Source organism: Ischnura elegans, chromosome 8 (genome assembly GCF_921293095.1).
Source record: "Ischnura elegans chromosome 8, ioIscEleg1.1, whole genome shotgun sequence".
NCBI lineage: Eukaryota > Metazoa > Arthropoda > Insecta > Odonata > Coenagrionidae > Ischnura > Ischnura elegans.
Window position 1 is genome coordinate 64,133,867 of NC_060253.1, and position 15,574 is coordinate 64,149,440.

A 15,574-nucleotide genomic window follows, 5' to 3' on the forward strand; every position below is an offset into this window, starting at 1 on the left:
AAAACGTAATTATTAAGGCCTTTCATTCTACCTCTATTCAGAGCCTTAAAAGAGTATTTAAAAAGAATAGAGAAGTAAAATGTGATGTTCAAAAATTATTTCCAATTTCAAATCTAGCCACAATTACAATAAGACAACAGCAAATTACGAACCCTCAAGGGGTATAATAAGTACACCACATCTCAGTTTCCCTGTTAAATTGAAAGGCAAAACTATGGAAGTCGCATGCAAATAGTTCCTTTCTCCTAATAACAGCAACAATAGCAAATTAATTTTTAGTCACATTTTTAATACAAATGGATGTGGTTTCATCATCAACTTTGAAAGAATACAGGAATTTCTGTTAAGATACACATAACTTCGTTATTCATTAAAAATAGATTTAAAATACAACTTTTATTACATATTAAAACCCTCAGTATATAAATTTACAATTTCATTTCATAAGATTCATTGTAAATTTTTTAAAGTGACATAATCTTACATTGATGAAGGTAACTTTCATTTCAAGTAAATTCAAGACACTTCCAAACTACGGTAAAACACATATATATTTCACAATGATTAAACGCAGCATTAAAATAAATATGGAACTCTTTATAAACACAAAAAGGCTTTTGGAAGGAATACATATGTGTACCTAAGTCATGACAGAGATTAGTGGCCATAATCATTCAAAATTACACAATGCTAAATTAGATGTTCCAAAGTTCTAACACAATGTTCCTGAGAAAGATAGCAAAATACTACATGAGTGCATATCCAGCAACACTAAATCCAATAAATGATCATTAAAACTTTTCCGTTGTAAATTAGAAATACAATATATTACAGACTTTGTGAAATGTATCATTCTATAGAACCTGAATACGTTACAAGATGGTTGAATTAATCCATGAATAAGAATTAAAATCTTGAAAGATAGGTACTCTTGCCTCTTTTACCAGTCAAAGGATAAGGCCAGATTTGCTGTCAATTTGTAAAAATGATACAAATGTTTACTTATCATTTCATAGAAAAGTGTTCTGGTTATACTTTTACTTTGAAACTAATATAATTTTACAGGCAAAGTGCAAAATTGCCCAAGAAAGATGCTGATGGCTTCAGGCTAACCATTCGGCATCATTAAATGTTAATTCCCTTCATTCACTCCAAGGAGTAATTTCAAGCATTTGGTAAGCCAAATCAATCACATCACTTTTTGGACATTCCAATTATTTGCAGAATGTAAAGGAAAATTTGCATTATGTCTATATAAAGACAAAGGGCAGCAAATATATACTCCTCCGGTGAAATGGTAAACTTGTGGTTGCCACCCATCATACGCTGAGTGTCGTACACAAGAAAAACTGAAAACAAGAGAACTCCAAGACAACTATACACCAATGTCAAGATTTTTACTTTAACAAAAATACAAACAATACCAAAGACTAAAAGAATCACCGTAGCCACACACAATACGCCACTAAGCATTGTGAAATCCCACTTGGTTTGAAAGGCAAATATACTCAGTGACAAACAAACAACAGTGGTAATCCCAGCAGCCATTAGCACTGCTTCTGTATCATAGAACGAGGCTATAGCTCCCGTCATGTAACTCATAGCCAATGTCAACATCAGCAAGCATATGTAATTGCCAGGAGATTTGCGGCGAACACCTTCACAGCATGAGATAGCAAGAACAGCCCCTATATAAACACCTAAGGCTGCATACAAAGCACCTGGATGGTGTTGAACAAACACTTTGGTCGGCTGATGATACATGAAGAATGCAATGAAGCCCACAGTCACCAGCAACTGGCTCATGAGAATAGCATATACTTTCCTAGGATAAATCAAATAGAAAGGAAATCATTTTAAAAGACAGCCTGTAGAAAAATTCAGCAATTTCAATTCATTCAGGTAAAAAAAGAGGCAGAGATTGAAGGCATACACAACCATAATTTTTCTTTAATATACAGGTAGGATAAAATTGTCACAAAATTTTAACCCTGGATAAATGATGATGTTCAGGACGAAAACATACCATTTTGAAACTACAGAAAAATTTGAGCCAAGCTCTTTGACTGGTAGAGAGTTTGCCCTGTCAAGAGTGTTCAGCCAATCGAAGCAAAAAAAATTAATGCATTATGTATTTCGGTTTTCCAGGGAAATTTCACAAAATTCCAGGATAATCTAATGTGATTAGTAATCAGTTTCCTATGGATCAGGGAGGTCCACGAATTGACCGAATTGGAACTATTGACATCCCTGTGCCACAAAAATGCAAACAATGGCTGAACGTAATCTATTACACTATATCTATATATATAAAAGAAAGAAAAAATCATGTTAGTTAAAATACTCTTAACTCGAGAATTGCTGCACCGATTTGAACGATATTATGTTCTTTGGATTCGTCTCAGTCCCGGATAACATATAGAACATTAAAAAATAGGATAAGTTCACAAAAAAATCCATCTTTTTCTTAGGTATATGTTTTTAAGAGTTAATAACACTACAACGATTGAATAGTCAGTCAAAACTAAAAATTATATGTTTTGTTTTTGCCAATTTAATGGCTGAAATTCATAACAATATATCATTTTAATTGTTAAATATATTCAAAATATTGAAATTGTATTTAAAAAATTTAATTTGAGCTAATTATAAGTCCAGTGCGAATTGACACTTCACTACCGTGTTTGTAAACAAATCTCCAAGCAATTGTTGACAATCAGTATTGTCCGTGTTCCTGTCAACGAATCGAGCATTTTGATTTCACTTCCTTGGAATGCTTGCAAATTAATTTCATCGGAAGGTGAGCTCATCAACAAAGCGTTCCCGAATATGATTGATCACAACAAAAATCACAAATGGTTGATTGAGCGAGCAATTTTGACAGCCTAGAACAAAGATGTGGATGACTCAAACTAGGTAAATCAGGATCAAATTGTTGGTACTCTGCATGAATTCAAATCATTTAACAGTGTAACAAACGAAGATGAAGTCACCAACTATCTATCTGAATATTTAAAGTCCTTGGATGTACCTGGCTTACCACGGCACGATTTACAGCTAAAGGTAGGCTCTGTGTTCATTATCTTTCGAAACCTAAATCAACTAAAACTATCCAACGGAACGCGTTTGGTGATTAAAAAACCTGATAATGAATATGATTCACGCGACTATACCCAAAGGAAAATTCAAAGATGAGGAAGTTCTCATTCCGAAGATTCCATGATCCCAACGTATATGCCCTTTTGATCTTAAACGAATTCCAGTTCCTGTTGCATTCGTGATGATGATTAACAAATCACAATGTTAATCTTTCAATGTTTGTGCTCATGTGATCATGAAAAACCCAAGATTTTATACGTAGTATGCTCATGAGTAGGTAAACCATCCGCTTAATCTGTCTCTTCGCTTCGCTCTATTTATTTCGATCCATCTGCTTTATCTTGCATCTGATAAAAAAACAAAAACTGTCATATATTAGAAGGTGCTTAACTCACAAGATTAAACCCGAATATGTAGGTGCCGTGGTACATTTGGTACGCAGTGCACTTCCCCGAACCTAGTCATAACGAGTGCACCACGAGTATAAGGCATATTAATGCTGCTTCGTAGGGGCTATTTTCACGCGGTTTGAGCGTCAGTCAAGTATCGGTCTAGCGTGGCGTTAACTTGCTCCAAGAACGGGTTTGACATTAATAATTGCTTTATAAGACCACAGTGTCTTAAATTACCTAATTTAAAACATGAAAATTAGAAAATTCATTGAAAAAATCTGCATGTACATGCCTTGATCTACTTTCCCGGTGTAGTTTGAATAAAGAAAATATATTTCTAACAAGCTATTGTTAGGCTCATTATATGTTTTTTAAATTTTTATTACTTTATTATTGTAAGCTAAATATTATTAAAATCAGTACAGCCGCTCTTGATTAAAAATGGTGAAACTCAACTGTTCAGTGATTAATAGGCAGTACGAAGTTCGCAGGGTCAGCTGGTACCATATAAATAATCAACTTGAATTTGAATAATCTGAATTAACAGTTCCTCTGTTGTCATTTTTGACTGACAGTCAAAATGTTGAGGAGGAAAACGTTGGGTGGAATGACCTGCTTACATTAGTTATTTCAGGGAATACACTTTAGCTTCAACACTAACCTGACAAATGCATGTCGAATACTTTTTGTACTGAATTGAAAGTTTTCATTGTGATCTTTGAAAGGATCTTCATTATCACCCGATGATGCAGTTAGACCACCCATCGCTCCAATAGGTTCAGCTCCGGGATATGGAGGTGGGTATGCTCCTGCCTGTGGATGATACATTCCTGGCTGTGGAGGGTACACTCCTGGCTGTGGAGGGTACATTCCTGGCTGTGGAGGGTACATTCCTGGCTGTGGAGGGTGCATTCCTGTCTGTGGAGGGTAAACTCCAGGCTGTGGGGGATATACTCCTGGCTGTGGGGGATACCCCCCTGGCTGTGAGCCATATGCCGCAGTACCTGGTGGAGGATAAGACTCTTGCTGACCTAATGGATATTAAAAGAAAGAAATAAACAGTGAACAAGATGCATCCTGAACTTTGTGTGAAAATATCAGAAGTAACAAAACCTCCCTTCTAGGCCCCTTCACTGCTTCAAGCAGTGGTGGCATCAGGGGCCAGGGCTCACCCAAATAAGATGGACAAATTTTAGAATCGAAGTCCAAAGTAAAACTTTATTTTATAAAATAAAATGTGTACAGTTATACGTATAAGGAGAACCGCTCAGTTAATTTGCAAAATGATTTTATTTTGTCCATATCGATTAATACATATTTCACAGTTTTTCACTTTCTTCTCAGTAGGATCAATTTTGCTATTTTTCAAGCGAATATAAAATGAATGCACCCTTACATTAAGGCCTGAGGTATAATTTTCTTTATGTGGCACGTCAGGAAAGGGGTGCCATTTGTGTAAGGTCAATAAATAAATGTTTAAAATTACATTTTATCCTTCGTACTTATCCATGTTAACCTGAGGTTTTTTTATTCGTCTAGCCCGCCCATATGACACATGCTAGAGCCACTGCTGGCTTCAAGATTTGTTAATTATTACTAGTGATGGCATAAACACTTTTTGTGGAGCTGCCTCACCGCTCACTACACACTCAAGAGAGCCTCTTACACAATGCGACTCAACGAAGCATTTCTGGGTTGAGGGGAGGGAGAAGAGGGGAGTGGAAGAAAGAGGAAGAGGGGAAGGTGGTGAGGGGGGATTTCTGAATGAACATTTAAAATGCAACATCTCCTAAATCACAATTTGAAAATTTCATTTCAAATCAATCACGTATTGCATAGTCACCATGTTTAACTGGTGATGTAACTGAGGAACCATTTCTCCCAATATGTTATACATATATTTCATGGGAGACGGAAAATGTATTCCGTCTCGTGAGCTTAGAGATGACGACAATTTTAAAAAATCTGTTGTTACAAAATATTCTCCCCAAAACTACATGACAATGTTGACAATTCATAGTTAATTTCCTTGATTAATTGTAGTTGTTTGAATTAGTACTAATTTTCATTTTTGTCTCGTATTATTTTCATAAATTTGCCTTTGCCGAAAACTTTTACATGAGCATCTTCAACTATTTTTTATCTTCAACTATTATTCACAATGCATGGAACATGCAGGAGAGAGAATTACGATAAGGGTCATATGAGATTCTTTAGAGTAATACCCAGAAAATGAATCAGGAGAATATTTCAAGCAGCGTGGTGAGCAGTGGGCTACCCGCGAAAACTGCCTTGTGCTCACTTTGATCCAAATGTGCAATGAGTCTGACACGGAAAATGTTTGTGGAAGTAATCATGTGCACATGGAGTCCGACTTCCACTGCTCACGACCCCAACACGCACAGTGTGCGCTGAGGGAGTCATGGGCACCAGGAGTCTGACTTTGCCTCGCACAATTCCAGCGCACAGTGTGTGCGAAAGGAGTCATGGGCACACGGAGTCAACCTCTCACCACACAGGCTTCTAATGCGCATATTGTGCGCTGAGGGAGTCGTGTGCGGAGGGGAGGGAGTTGTTTGCAGATGGGAGGCAGTTGCAACTCACCAAATAAGACTCTCTCGCCTCACAGCTCTATCAGCTGAGTCGCACATTTGAACTGACTCGCACAATGCCCATCATTAATTATTACAATGACAAAGGTAAGTTATATCATTAACTTTTAAATGCCCAGTGAGCTCATCAGGTATGGAAATAAAGCTCCACTCCCTGCTTAGCATGCCCATAATGGCCTACTAAATCAAAGGGTAGGTAAATCAGGCAGTGAAAGGTGACCATTTGACATTTAAATCCATCAGCTAGAGGTTAAAGGGGTAATTAACTCCACCAAGTGTTAAAGTTGAATTTCACTTCATTTCTGATAGCGTGTACACTGGTTTCTTTGCTAAGAAAGGAGGTACATTAAGGAAACTAAGAGTTGTAACCAGCAGCAGATGGCACAAAATACTGGCTATGTGCTGCCCTCTTCATTGGCAAAACATGAAATCTGCAACTCTATTTTTTACCTTCCAAACTTCTGGTACAAAATAAACTTTTCTTCAGTTTTTCACAGAAATCTATTCTTATGTACTCACAAGCAACACCATAGATGTTCAAATCACCAAAAGGGAAATATAAATTTGCATTCCTAAAAAATGTGTCCCAGGTTGATTTTCTTGTGCCTTGCTCAGATTACGATTGTTCCAGTATTCGTAGGAACTATGGCACATTCACACAACTGTAAAACCTGCACTACTCTCCAGTGCTGAAATCTAAAGTGAATGAGAAACTGATGGTTCGCAAAGCTGTTGAGGCATGATATTACTGTGTTCAACATGTATTTAACGTAACAGTTTAGGTCCTGAGCATGTAAAGATGTTCATGGTGAAATAAAAACACAGTACTATTCCACAACCTTATATTTTTGCAGTCTACTAGTTTCAACGTTTACACCGTCATTATCAAGACTAACTGGTCTTAGTTAGATCGTTAGATAGTTAGTCTTGATAATGACGGTGTAAACGTTGAAACTAGTAGACTGCAAAAATATAAGGTTGTGGAATAGTACAGTGCAACCTCGATATAACGACATCCCACGGTGCACTAATAAACACTCGCTATAGCGAATTGTCGCTTTACCGGAGGTGGAACAAATAATAGCCAATATACCTGTTGCGAAAAGATATACAGGAACAGGAGTGGTGCGGCGACAGATAAACATCTATCCGATAAACGTAAGCATAAATTCAGACGAAAGGCGATGTTTTTTTGCATCACTAAATTTCCTTACTCAAATAACGACTAACTATTCAAACAATTTATAAGCGCCGCACTGAATAAAAATCATGCAAAGCATTGTTTCGTCAATCATTATATTTATCGAACGACAGTTTACCACATGAATTTGAGACTGAGCACTCCATTAACTTCATTTCTAACAGATCGCTAGAGGTTACAGAGGTTAAGGAGTCTTGATGAAAGTCTTCCGGCGGTGAAACCCTCGCTATGGCGAGAGCCAACACCGAAAGGGTCTCGTAAAAACGAATTTTTTAACACGCTTATTATAGGGTCAATTGACGGTGCATCGGCTATCTCTCGTAATAGCGGGGGTGTCGCTATAGCCCGTACTCGCTTTAACGAGGTTCCACTGTACTGTGTTTTTATTTCACCATGAATATCTCATCGTTCCACCAAGTAACGCCTAAATCTGTTGATTTTATGTAAAGATGTTTTTAAAAAACAATTTGAAAGCCTATAAAAATGATTTTTTATTTATAAATATATTGAAATGTGTATGAAAATCTAAAAAGAATTCCTTTGATTGTATGTACCCAAAATAAACTTGAATAATTAATTCGTTTGATAGCAGGAATTCGAAAATGCATTTGGATCCAAAAATATCCAATCCGAAAGATCCAGCTCCGAAAATTAAGGATCCGATTCGAATCTGGATCTGAAAAAAATCCTGGATCCATCCATCCCTAATAATTATGACTGTTGTAATACGTACATTTCAAAAAAAGTATGGTTATTTGATGTGAGCATAATAATTGGGATGTTAAATTGAAAAACGTTTTGGTGGTACCATATGGTACTACTAGGCGCTTACACTGCCGTGCTTTAGCGGAAAGCGTACGAATATTTCTCTGGTTTTTGTTTTCTTCTGGTTCTTCGCAATAATTTATTCTTCATAGTTCATATTATAAATATAGCATTTATTTAATGTTATTATGCATATAAAATATGTCTATGGGTTAAATTTTTTTACAAAACGACATCATATGAAATCCTAAGGCCCTGAGTTGTCCCCATTCATTCATAATCTCGTACCCTTTATAAACTCCCTCACCAAGAGGTGGGAGTTATGACTTTAAACCTCAACCCAATTTAGAAAGATGACAAGTAAGAGTAACCGTGTACTCAATTAGGAGGGGTTATGAGAGGGTGTTTACTATGGGGAAAATTCAAAGACGGCTAGCGACAAGAGACGACCAAGCGAAATGACGCAATGCATGGGTGCCAATATGGATTTCCTGAGAAGGCATAACTCAGCTTGAGTTCCGATGGGCAGTGGCACAGTTACACCTGGATGCAAGGATCCCCCAAAATCTCCATGACGTGCACAATTATCCAGAGGAAGTGTGACTAGAATGGGGAAATTGGCAAAAGAAATGGATTTGTAATTGATCCATGTTTCAAAGGAAAATTCAACCGACATTGGTCTATCTTCTTTTCAGTGTCCCTGACGAAATAGGTTTGACAGGCACAACCACCTATAAAAAAAAACCCTAGCGGAGACAGCTTGCTACTGAAAACTGAACCAGTAGAATAAGAACAGAATATGTACTTGAAATGCAATGTAAGGTTATGCATGGACTACTTTGCTCCTTTCCATGAACGGCAACAATTGAGTGAAGAACTAATATCATGTTATTCTTACCAATTAACATGGTAAATTTTAATGTTCTACCTTTGTGTTCCACAGCTAAGTCAATAAATAATGCATTCTCCTGTGTCAACATTCTATTTGCTCCTTGTGATGCCATTTAGCTAAAATCAACATTGCCATTTGGCTTTCACTTTTGAGTCTTTTTTTCCATAAGATGTCACAGAAAATGAAAAATTTTGGCAAATGCCATAACAGTTACACAAAGGGTGAGTCAGTCAGTTGTACATCTACAATCTTACGAGACCTTCTACTCGGAAGACACTGAAACGAGATGGAGGTACAATCACTTGTTCGGTTTTCCAACGAAGAGGAGACATGGAGGTCCAACTATGCATGCAGGCCCAGGTGTCAACAAGCATTTATGTGAGACCAAGTAATGAAAGAATTTTCACCAACCTACACAGTAATCTGGCCTTTATTTTTCATAATTTGGAAAAGCTATGGTTTCCTAGTCTCAAAATGACCCAAGTTAAGTTTTTACTGAAGAACTTAACCTTTCAATACCATGATGCATACCCAGTTTATACAATTTAAATTCCATATGCCACCATCATACGTACTCAGTATGCTTACTGAACTTCTTTATCTAAAAATTTTTCACCATCAGATGTTTCATTTTAACTTGAAACTAATTATTCCATTTTTTTAAAGAATGTTTTTTTTTCTTTCCAATTAAATATCAATAGCAATTTTATGTCTTCAGGTTTTTCTTAATGCTTCAATGAAATTCTGTTTAAAGCCAGTGAGAGAATTAATTTGGTCTTAAAAATCTCCACTAACCTTGAATTGTACTATCTTGAAAACTGCAGCCTATTCTGCTTGTGAGACGTCAAGAAGGTTCAGCTTCTTTAGCATGAGATACGATTTCTTCCTTGTTAGTTTACTGCCTTTTCCTTGTGTGTCATCACCTCGAGCCCCAAGTGTATTTGGTTTGCCTTGTTAGTCCTAAGCGATGGGGCCATAAGCTTTGCCCTGCATTTTTTTTCTTCTCTTGTAGACAGTGAATAATGAACATAAAAATCCTTCTTAACAGCAAGCATATACTAGTACCCCTTCGAGACATTCTCCTGTTTTTTTTAAGTTTCGAAACCATGTGTTTCAGTCCGCTAGAACCATTCATTTTTTTTCAGCACTTTCAGGTAGTGTGTTATAATTCTCCTAGGGTGTACTTCCTGGGTGTGGTAATATTTACCATTGGATATCCCTAAAATGGCTTCAATAAGTACAAAAAGAACACAATTTCCAAGCGGCAACGAAATATTAAAGAATCGCTTGCAAAAGATTTGGATGAAAGGGTAAGTTCCGCATGTGATGGAGAAAATAACATCAATGAATCCTCAGAAATTGGACCGCTCAGTTGAATGAATCAAGGACACTGCATTTGGATGGACTTGGACAATTTTAATAATCATCTGCTCTTGCAACGCAAATGAAATATAAATAAAAAACTGACAACATTGGGACATTGCGGTTGAACCGAAAGGATGTCCCAAAATACGATAAGAAGGAACTGCAGAGGGACAAATTATATGCACAACATTCTGGGCCTCTTGTTATTTACAAATGGAGGAACAAAAAAATGTTCTCCATGATCTCCGCATTCCACAATGATGAAATGGGAACATATTGAAAGGAAAAAATGAGACCTACAAGACTGTTTGTCTGATAGATTATAATAAATTCATAGGTAAGGGGGATTTCAAGGACCAGCTAATGCGTTCGTACCTAATAGAAAGAAAACGCTAAGGCTGAGCAAAATACCAAAACAAACATTTGCAATGTCAAAAGAAAATTAGGTGCCAACACAATTATCAGAACTCATGCAATGTAACCAATTTGAAAGATTAGAGCACTGTTTAGACCTCATTAGATGAAGGAAGTGACAGTCGTTTAAAAATAAGGCCATTTATGATAATGCTTGAAACAACTTTTAAGTTTCATGGCAGCCTGTATAAAAATTTATTAATAGATAAAAGTATCACACTTGTTTATGGGAGGAATTTTAGCTTACAGTTTACTAATAAACTGGAAAGCCTTTAAGTGAAGGTTCGAAAAATTATGCCCTACAGGATGGCCCAATATGTTCACACTTCAAATGTACAACGATGGATTCTCAGAAGCCTTCACAATTTGGTCTTGAGGGAGACAGTGTTTCATCCGTTATAAATGCCCCTATGATTCCAAAAGATGGTGAAGTAAGATTTTTTGAGATATGTGACAGTTAAGGGTTTGAAAAATAAAAATGACGTACACGGAGAATTCCTTAAATTTCAAGCACTGGTGGAAAAACTACATGGAAGGAAGATACTCAAGTTTCAATCTGACAATGGAGGGGAATACACAAGCAAAGAGTTTGAGAACCACTTGGAGCAAGAAGGCATATTTCATCGAAAAACTGTTCCAGAGTGCCCACAACAGAACGGAGTCGCTGAGAGACAAAATCAAACCTTAACTGAAATGGTGATGTTTATGATGATGCAATCAGGATTATCGAAAACATTCTGGGCTGAAGCCATGGTGGCTGCAGCGTTCGCCAGAACTCGTTGTCCATGTGCTGCAATTCAACATAAAATTGCACTGGAATTATGGACTGGTCGAAAAATTACTCAAGATGAAGATAACAGAACCAAAGTGTTTGGGTGCAAGGCATGGACAAAACATTCACAGGGAAACATGCTAGACACTAAAGCGGAAGAATGCATCATGATTGGATATGAGAAGAGTACCATGGACGGTTACAGACTTTGGAGTCTGGAGAGATGCAGAGCCATTATAAGGAGAGATGTTATATTTCAGGAAGAATGTTTTCCATTCAAAGAAAAAGTGGGATGGGAGAGTGAGAAATTTCTTTGTATTTCAGATGGAGCTGTCAATCCCATTGCAGTCTGCACCATGATTGTTGATGAGGAAGGAAAGGGAAGTGGGACGGAGGAGGGAAAGTAGAAAATTTTAAGGCTAGAGTCATTTCACAAGGGTTTAGAAAGGTAATGGGACTAGATTGGGAAACCACATTCACTTCTGTAATCAGAAGGAAGACAGTGAGAATATTAATTGCTATCAGTGTGGAAAATGGATGGTTCATAGATCATATAGATGTAACACGTGCATACCTCAATAGTCCAATTAGTACAACTGTGTACATGGAAAAACCAGAGCTATACAAGGAAAAAGGTAAGGGACGCGATGGATATGTGTGTTATTTAAAGAAAAGAATTTATAGTCTTCCAAACTCTAGCAAGGACTGGTATGTATGCGTGGATAAAATTCTGAGTAAGCTAGGTTTCAGAAAAAGCAAGAGTGATCCGTGTGTCTATGCAAATTCAGAAATTGTAGTAGGGTTGTTCGTTGATGACTTATTGGTTGTTGGCGTAAAGCACAAGGTTGCTGAGCTCAAATGCCAACTAGCTAGTCATTTAAAAACTCGACATCTGGGAAAGGCCACGAATCTTTTGTCATTTCAGATTGAACAGAAGGACAATAGTGTGTCATTGTCCCAAAGCACGTTTGTGAATAAGTTATTAATGAAGCATGGAATGCAAAATTGCAAGCCATATTCTACTGCTGTACCTTTAGCTGAGGAGAGTAATGTAGATCATGATCAAAGATGTGATGAAAGGGTTTATAAATAGGAGTGCAGGGAGCTTGCTGAATGTATCAAACAATACTAGACCAGAAATAAGGTAGTTTCCTTAATCAAAGAAATTGAGGTGATTGAAAAATGATTGTGATTCGTTACTCAACATTAGTGTATTCATAATATATAAATTATTTGATTTTATAAATCCCAGTTTAGACGAATGTTAATAGTCAATTTTAACCTCATTTGATAAAGGCCAGATTGGCGCCCATGCGATGCCACTCCACGTGACATCACAGGGACCTAGATGCTATACAAGTAGTTGGGAGTTTTACATCGTCTGAGATTACCAATGCATGCATAAGCCACAGAGCTCAGGGAATCATCTCTTAATATTCACCTATTAAAATTGCCTAAGGGTGGAAAGTTTTCTTCCTTTGATAGGGTATTATTAATCCTTATTTAAGCCAAGCGCTACCTGCTAGCTGGGTACTCTGCTACCTGCTAGCAGCCTGCATCATAGCGGTGCTCATAGCCTCGCACCAAGGTGGCCTCACACGGCAGCAGCCGGAACCAGAATGACGTCACATGGGCTTTTACCAGCATTCATACTTAGCCGTCATGTTTTCGTGCGCTTGAAAATTTTCACTTTTCATACAATCACAAAAAATAGATATCATCATTTAAAAATCTAAAAGCATGAAATACATACTCCAGAATTGATAATGTTTCGATTTGGGCAATAAAAAAATAAGAAACCACCCTATTAGCCCTAAATTAAATTGAACAGGAAAGTATAACATGGGTTGGGAAGAGGCCAGAGTAATAAGCAAATTGTTCCACAGAACCTACCTTATAAAATACCTCAAAATTGGTAAATTGATGTACAAATAGTGCACTGCAGCTGTTTGAATATGTCACAAGGTCAAAATAGCCATATAATGTAAATAAAAAGTGAAACATTGCAAAATCAATAGATATTTTTATTTTAAATGCATCTTACTAAAATACCTCCAGTAATTTATACTTCTGATACCAATTATAAATAACCTGGGTGATAAAAATACACATTTCAAATATAGTAACTTTAATTGTTTCCACCCATATGGCCAATAGAACCCCTGATGAAAATGAAGAGACTTCAAGGGGTTTCTCAAAGTTTCAGTAAAAATATTGAAGAGGTTTTTTTAAGTCTCAATGACAACCATAATGGAATCTTTCTAGGGAAAATAATTTTGACACAAAGGGGTTGTCTACAGAATTCCCTGAGAATTAGAATAGGATTTTGGAGCCAGTGAGGAAGATCAAGGAATCTCTTTCAAAGCTACAGACACCATATTAAAGCGATGACAATGTCTCTATTGCTATGAACAGGTTTTCAACAGGAATTTTGGAGGTTTCGGAACAGCCGAATGGGATGGGATTACTTCGTAGGGGTATCCAAGAAACTTGCTACAGGTTTTCTGCTTTGCCTTATCAAAAGGTATCAGTATTTATAGACGCTATGAGGTTTTCTACAGGATCTGACGTGGTTTCGCAACAATCAGTTCTGAGATAATTTCAACGAGAGTCACTTAACAATATCAATCAGTGAACCAGCAGGGTTTCGACGGAAGCATGCAGAGTTTTCGTATGATGCACAAAACCCTCTAAAGCATTTTATCGTCTTTTCAAGGGGATTTTGACGATATACATTCTTGAAAACCTGAACGTAGTCTCAGAACACCCACGATTTTCATTGGGGACGAGAGATAACTAAAGAGAGGTAATTAAAGTTCATCAAAACATCTATTTTATATCATCATGAGTTTTTATAGATTCTTGTATAATGAGAACGACTTCTCCAAAATAGATAACAGGTAATTATGCTGCTTCATCGTGTCATGAAACGGCATTACTACCAAATAATATACAAAATACTGACAATTAAGTGGCTACCTTGTGGCGGAGGGTGAAATCCAACCGGTGGTATAGGAGGTTGCTGCCAAGTTGACATGTCCTTGTAATATACTTTTACCTTTATATTACAAGCTATCTGAAATATGAAGACACAAGACGATACAGGTTATTTTTCCTGGTGGCATACCATAAACATATGACGTATTAGATCCCCACAAGGAAAACCAAAAGGCTGTAATCCCTATGTGACTGAAACAGTTACAACATTTATGCATAGCCAAATATGAAGAGTGACAAGTTGATACCTTCCTTTATCTGACAACGAATCAATATGTCCAACAGTTTCGAACGATGCACCCAGAAAACCAAATTATTACGACAGCTATGACGCATTCACTTAGAAGACCGTGAAGTTAACCCAGATTCCTTGTGTTTATAATACGAGTCAAGTAAACAACTTTCCGTATCAGTAACATAATCCGCAGGATAAATTAATCACAGCAAATGAAATAGCTGTAGTCCCATTAGGATTTGAGATGCTACAACGCAGATGAATTTATCGCTGTTTTAGAAAAGCCAACACTGCAATTTCTCTATTGTTTGGGCCTATAACAGCTTTCGCCTTCCAAATGGTTATGGTGCCAGATATTCAAATCCCTGCGCAAATATATTCTGTCGCGAAAATGGCTAAATGCCATCAGAAATCAGTATGTAGGACGATCAGTAGTAGACGACCTTGATGGTATCGTCGTCATTTGACTTCTTCCAAGCTTTTACTAATCGGGCACAAATAGTTCTTTCCTCAGTATTTATTCTATTTCATTCCCACTACGATTTCATATCAGGCTTAAAAACTGTTAAAAACTATGCTTCGGGCGAAAGTAGAATTCGGGAGTAAAAATTGAACACCACTTATGCCAGAATAATTTTATCAGAACATCCTCTAAAATATGTACCACGATAAAAACTCTTGAGATTCACCACAATATGATAATTAATGCGCCGCACCGAAAGAATTTGAGTGTCATATATACGTGTCACTATGAAATTTACTAGAATTTCACCATTCTGGCTGAATCTAGAAAATTCTGTTTCGTGTATCCTGTAACTTATGCCAACGCT

At 36.9% G+C, this 15,574-nt stretch overlaps 1 protein-coding gene across 3 annotated transcripts; it reads right to left on the bottom strand.

Moving 5' to 3' along the window:
• Positions 1–82: 82 nt before the first annotated feature.
• On the bottom strand, positions 83–15,526 carry LOC124163364 (protein lifeguard 1-like). 3 transcript variants are annotated; one of them, XM_046540233.1, is made up of 4 exons: positions 15,409–15,526; positions 14,492–14,588; positions 4,153–4,522; positions 83–1,825 (listed from the first exon to the last, which is right to left on the bottom strand). In XM_046540233.1, exons 2-4 carry the CDS (start codon positions 14,547–14,549, stop codon positions 1,195–1,197), a joined length of 1,059 nt encoding a protein of 352 aa, XP_046396189.1. In that variant the 5' UTR covers positions 14,550–14,588; positions 15,409–15,526; the 3' UTR covers positions 83–1,194. The 3 variants fall into 3 exon arrangements, with proteins under 3 accessions (XP_046396189.1, XP_046396187.1, XP_046396188.1); XM_046540231.1 differs by lacking the exon at positions 15,409–15,526 and adding an exon at positions 14,762–15,358; XM_046540232.1 differs by lacking the exon at positions 15,409–15,526 and adding an exon at positions 14,758–15,357.
• Between the last annotated feature and the right edge of the window lie 48 nt (positions 15,527–15,574).

Coding starts and splice junctions, on each gene's coding strand:
- LOC124163364 (XM_046540231.1), bottom strand. CDS start 14,845: ATGCGTCATAGCTGTCGTAATAATTTGGTTTTCTGGGTGCATCGTTCG. Junction 14,589..14,761: donor TGATTCGTTGTCAGATAAAG/GAAGGTATCAAC, acceptor TTCATATTTCAG/ATAGCTTGTAATATAAAGGT. Junction 1,826..4,152: donor ATTCGACATGCATTTGTCAG/GTTAGTGTTGAA, acceptor GATTTATCCTAG/GAAAGTATATGCTATTCTCA.